Raw genomic sequence first — 6,000 nt, 5'->3', positions numbered from 1 at the left:
GGCACAGGCCTGTACTGTGGCCCAGTCAAGTCAGGGAAGCTTCATGAAGAAGAAGACAGAGGATATGGGGCAGCAGGAAGGAAGGAGAAAGGGAAGCTACATGCACAGAGCAGTGAAGGAGCTTGACTGTCAGGAGCTAGTGGGAGAGTCTGTATCAGGTGCACACAGACACGAAAGAAAAGGACCAGATCGTGCAAAGCCTCCAAAGGTCAAGCTGAGAAACAATGTTGAACGGTAAGAGGGAGACAGTTAAGATTCTTGGGTGTGGATGGTATGAGGAAAGAAAATGAATCCAAATGGACAGTTCTCAAATTTAGGATGTCCAAGATATCTGAAATTTCTTCTTTGTTCCCCAAATAGATCACTGTCATAGAACCTTCTGATGACTGATTCTAGGCCAGTTAAAAACAAAGGCCGTGTGTGTGCACATTACATTAGGAGTATTAAGCTAAGAGAATCAGATTTACAGAGATCAGCCAAGAAAAATTTTTCTTCCTTAGTCAAAATACTATGAAGCCTCACAATTATCACATGTTAACTAGAACTGAAGGATTTTTTGTTTTGCTAAGCCTTGGAAAATAGTTACTTGATAAACTGATGAAGTATTAGCAAATCAGATGGTAGAATAAAATGTACAATCATTGTGTAAAGTTCCAGAAACACTTTATTTAAAAATGGAGTTGTAAATGCATAACAAAATAACATAAGTAATAAATGTAACAAAAATAAATAAGGAGGATAATGTATTCATACAAAATAAAAATAACATAGTAAAAGGCCAAATGTTTATAAGTGAACAAAACCGTGTAAACACTTAAAAGGATAACGTAAGTAGAGTAGATGCTAATATTTTCCTTGACAACTCCTTACCTTCCACTTCCACGGGGGTATAATCAGTACCCAAACATTAAATAAAAGAGGGAACAATGGTGTGATTATTGTGTTCGACTTTTTCTTCAAATGGATATTGACCCTGTTTTAATGTTTCACTTATTCCTTCAAAGCATTTGTATCATTCCATTCATGTTCTTTAAAACCTTCTCTTCAGTCTTCCTTTATCAGACAGAATGGAGAAGTTAGCTTTACAAGGAGAATAGTTCATTTACCGTGTTTTTTAATTTAAAGAAAAATATGAGATTCATTATACAACAGACTTCTGTTTTTACATCTCTACAAAAGGCTTTTTTTTTTTTTTTCTTTTTTTTGCATCTTTATTAACTGGCCTAACAGTACAGGAGTTTTTTAAATCTTGTAAGGTTTTTGAAGTGCATGGACTTAGTTTGTTTCTTGAAACAAATGTAGTACAGGATTATTGCTGAAATATTAAAAGACCATTTCGTACAAGGTGCAAAAGTTGCAGTTTTAACCTTTATAGACTGATGGGGTCAAGGGGAAAATCCAAGTCTGCTAGTAATATTTAAATGAATTCATAAGATTCACCCAAATTATAGTGTTCTGGAAACACAAGGTAATTTACTTTCTTTTAAAACTTAACCAAATGTAAACTTACTGGAAAGAGAAAAGACAAGTTTACAGAAGGTATCTGTCACAGGCTTCCTGTTCAGTAGCACAGGCCCGAGCCTTCATCGTTGCTGTCCTGCAGGGTCCTTACAAATGTATAAGACGGACAGGATTTACTACTGGGTCCTACAGGGAAACACACAGAAGCAATTCATTGCTTGGGAGTGAAACTATCAGCTAATCTTATGACTACTGGCTCTCCAAGTCTCCTAATGAAGAAAATTTTAACTTCATGATCATTTCAAGGGAATTTTTTTTCGACTGTCACATATAAACTTGGTAACACAGGACCAATATACGTGTTCTCAGATTAAAAAATATACTCCACCTAAGCAGTCCAGTTTAATCTTTCTAGTTATCATTTGCCCTAAAATGAGACAAAATCTTACTTCCGTTAAAAAAAAAAATCGAAAAAAAGTGCCAGATTAAGCTTTTTGAAAGTGGAGTAAAACACTGAGGGGTTAAAACAAATACAGTATTATCAATCTCCTATGTACAAAAAAGACAGTTAGTCCTTACTGATATATAGCTATGTCCACCTAGCACTCCCGGCAAATCTTAGTGCAAACATAATAGTTCATCTCCGTAAACCCCAAGACAATTTACGTAGCAACAAGGTTATATAAATCACATAGATGCTGGAAAATTTCAGAACACAAGAAGGACTATTTTGGAAGGTCAGTTTGACTGTGGAGAGTAACAGGTCATTGTATCCAATGGTAATGAATACTAATATAAATCCTATTATTAAGAAGCAAATATAAGTGTTTAACAAATCTGTACAGATGAAGAAGAAGTCCATTTCAGGGAGCAGCTTGGCACAGAAGACATGGGGGTCAGAAATGTTGGGTATTTAATTTGCTTGTAGGTCACAGCATGGCTTAAAGAAAAAAAACAAAGATCTATGAAGGGAAAGGATGCAATTACAGAATTCAATTTGAAAATCATAAAACCACAAAAGGCAACACTGCCACAATCTGCTTTTGCCTACGTGTGCATCAAGTGGTTCGCTAATGGTCTGCAAGGATTAATAGGATGCCACGTCACAGGTAAAAAATAAATAAATAAAATTAAGAAGACAGAGATAACAAGATTGTAGCTGACCAAGCTGTCTTGTTTTGTGTAAGTCAACACTACGCTGCTGCCAATATTCCTAGTCAATCCACAGGTAATTATTTTTAACAACCGAGAGAAAGTCATTCATGTACTGTAACGTCTTCCTCTTCCCCATCAGGGTTGAACCTATTGAAATGTATACTGAAATCAGCCTCAGACTCAGCATTCTCAAATTCGGCCGACACAGGGATAGCGGCAGGGTGGAGTACCCTAGCTTCTGGTTGGCAAAGTGTCGGTGTCTGACCCGGGCTGCCGTGGTCATTCACAGGACTTGACTTCTGCTTTGGTGGAGACGGCAAGATAGCACTGGGGAATCCCATGTTGTTCAAAGCCTCCAGAGTTCCATCTGGGTCAATCATAGCATTGATTGCTGAAGGGGAAAAAAAAAAAAAAAGGAACACAGGGAAAAAAAGAGAATTGCAGATGCACTTAAATTTGGACGTGAACACTGCTCATGACTCGGATAATACTTCAACTACTGACGGTTGTATGATCTTAAAATTTGCTTAATCCTCTTGACACTGTATTTTAAACCCATTTGTGATAATTCTGGGGCTGATCTACATTGGAGATTATACCGACCTGACTGCTTTCTCTGGTGCCCTGAACAGGCTCACACATGGGCCTTCTGGAGTCTGTTGGAAGACTGAGATTTGAAGATGTGGAATTTAAGAAAGATCTTCTTGAAATTTGCTCATCATTGCAAGAGGATAGGGATAATACTGGTTGTGGTTTTAATAAGCACTCCTAGATGTATTACTACTTGGATAACTGGGGATTCATTGCTAAGATGGGGTTCAGAGTAACTGGAAGGTTTGGAAGGCCCGAGAGAACATCCTCACACTTTGAATGCTACCACAAGCATGTTGTCCCTTTTCTTGGGTAAGGATGTGGGGCCATCAGCCGTGTGCATGTGTGTATGTGCCACTGGGCCTCAGGGACACCCTCAGAACCTCTCTACTAATATCCCATGGCGGCACCTGCGAGCCGCACAGACCTGGCTACTGCATGGGAGGGGCTTTCATTCCAAAAGATCCTTGAGTGGATGAGGAAAACTCTTAGGGAGTGATTTCCAACTTGGCGTTGGGCAGAGGGGGGAGTTGGCAGAAGGAAGTACCTCTGATGTAAGAATCACTCAGAGGTCCTTTTCAAAGTATACTTCCATTCTACCAGCTAACAGTCGCTGTGTTATTAGCAAGACACTTTTCCCCATGGGAGCAGAACACATAACCCTTCGAGGTGTGGAAGCTGACTGGATGTTAACAATCACTGAGCTACGGCCAACAAATAATGCCTATGGTAATTCAAGCAACAAAGACTGAGTAGAATTAGCAGTTAACTCTGGAAGCTATTTGTTCTATCGCTGCAGATTCTAGCTCAAGACACACACAGGCATTAGTGCCTGAGTAAGATGTGCCACATACCCAAACAATGGCCCTGTCAACGTTCAGGAGGCAAACAGAGTCCCTTTCTCTTTCTTCTCTCTCTCCTTTTCCAGCCCCTTTGGCCAAGATGCACTCTCTTCTTGTGGTTCATCCAAACAACTATCACTCATTTTAGAATACAAACTCATTTGGGGTGACATCATAAATATAACTTAAGAAATGTCAAATCAGATAAATAATATCAACTGTCAATAAGGATTCTGAGTTGCTCACACACATTTTAATACACTATTTTACATATTTTTTATGTATTAGTATTTATATACAAGTAAAATAGATAATATATAGAATACTATGACTTCATCTACAACAACTAGCCCACATACCCAAGATTTAACTTTACCTTTTTATTTATACTGGATTTTAAAACTTCCTTTTTATGAGTAATTTGGATACATAGAACTATATATCCATACGTTACTACATTTAACCAAATCACATTATAATATAGTAAGAATATTTTAAGAGATACCACATTCTAAAGTGGCATCTTAGAATGTACTTGTTTGAAATCATTAGCTCTTCCTACTTAATTCAGTAGTAAATGTACCTTGTAGCTGCTTTTCAACTCTTTTCAGCTCTTGTAAGATAGAAGAAATCTCCTGTAGGGAGAGCAATGACAAAAATTAGCTTACTGTAAGGAAAGCATTTTTATTTGAATAGCAACAAATCTCACACTCCTCTTATTTGGAATATTTAACATCTACATGGCACGACATCTGCAGCAACAAGACAGGCAATGATTATGATGTCCCATAAACAAGATGCAAATTTTATAATCTTTAATGTTTAACTAGAATTATTTTTTGAATGAGATAATGGTAAAAGATGAAAAGTTCAAGATAATACTACTGTAATAAGCAAAGACTTTGAAAAACTTGCATTGATCAACCTCACAACAACTTTGTAAAACTGCGTTAAGGATTTTCTTTGAAAAATGCATGAACTGCAACCTTAGTTTTAGTAAGACTCTCTGACAATGAAAATCTGTACAAATTCTTAAGGAGGAGATAAGCAATCTACTGAGTAAGAGGAAATGATTCATGTCAACTTCTATTTAAGTTTGGCCCCTATTTCAAATTGTCTATTTGTAATATATAATTGTTACAACAAAAAGAATGTATTCGCGAGAAACACAAAGTTCCTCCTTCATACTGTCTGCAGCTTTGAAGCAATCAACATTTTAAGCCCCTATGACAGACAGCTGAAGGTGTAAAACTTCCCAAATCTGGGTATTTGTATCTATTTAAAACCGTAAATCAACAAGCACTTCAAAAGTAAGCATATCATTCCCTTAAACCTATTAAAATGTTTTAATATTTAAGCAGAATTCCCATACCATGCTTGAGGTTTTCACAATCGGGACTTCACTCTCAGCTCTTAACTTGCTTTCTATTTCATCCCAATTCCGATCCTTATCTTTAAATAATATTCTAGAAATAAAAAAAACATAAACATTTTACTTTTCATGTTTTAAAAATCTGTCATATGTTTAACAGTCAAAGCTACACGAAGATAAAGAAACCACTAAACAAAAACCGCAAATAAACTACTGAGCCAATATTACCAATTAGCTCATTTATGTGAGAAATCTGTATCAAAAAAAGCAAGTGTGTGGTTGTGAATACACATATACATCCTTTCACATTTATCACATTCGTTACTGAAAACCAAATATACAACAAATGTTGATGACACCACCTCCAAATTGTTTTTATCTAACATTTGTAATTAACCATAAAATGACCACTTATTAAATTAGCACAACTTGGTTCAGAAAGAATGTGTGCAGTATAAACCTAAGATGAAATTAAGATGAACACAGACCGAATTAGGTATGAAGAATTTCCAACTGATTAAAGTGTGAACATTATTTTAAAGGCTGAAAATTGGAGTACTTACTGTGCTTTTCTTTAAA

The 6,000-nt window shown here is 36.5% G+C and overlaps 1 protein-coding gene across 9 annotated transcripts in view; it reads right to left on the bottom strand.

Annotated features, from left to right (window-relative positions):
- Positions 1-726: 726 nt before the first annotated feature.
- The window catches only part of CEP170 (centrosomal protein 170), a 127,035-nt gene continuing 121,761 nt past the window's right edge, over positions 727-6,000 (bottom strand). For 7 of the 9 annotated variants that reach the window (XM_030302247.1, XM_030302249.1, XM_030302250.1 and 4 more), the window contains 3 exons: positions 5,422-5,515; positions 4,633-4,684; positions 727-3,007 (listed from right to left, as the gene is read on the bottom strand). In XM_030302247.1, the coding sequence (XP_030158107.1) occupies positions 2,718-3,007; positions 4,633-4,684; positions 5,422-5,515 (436 nt within the window). In that variant the 3' untranslated portion in view covers positions 727-2,717. The remainder of the gene's footprint in view (positions 3,008-4,632; positions 4,685-5,421; positions 5,516-6,000) is intronic. The other 2 variants (XM_030302251.1, XM_030302253.1) reach the window with 2 other exon arrangements.

This window comes from Lynx canadensis, chromosome F1 (genome assembly GCF_007474595.2).
Source record: "Lynx canadensis isolate LIC74 chromosome F1, mLynCan4.pri.v2, whole genome shotgun sequence".
In the NCBI taxonomy this organism is placed as follows: domain Eukaryota; kingdom Metazoa; phylum Chordata; class Mammalia; order Carnivora; family Felidae; genus Lynx; species Lynx canadensis.
Note: the sequence above shows the minus strand (reverse complement) of the source record. Positions and strands in the feature narration are given on the sequence as shown.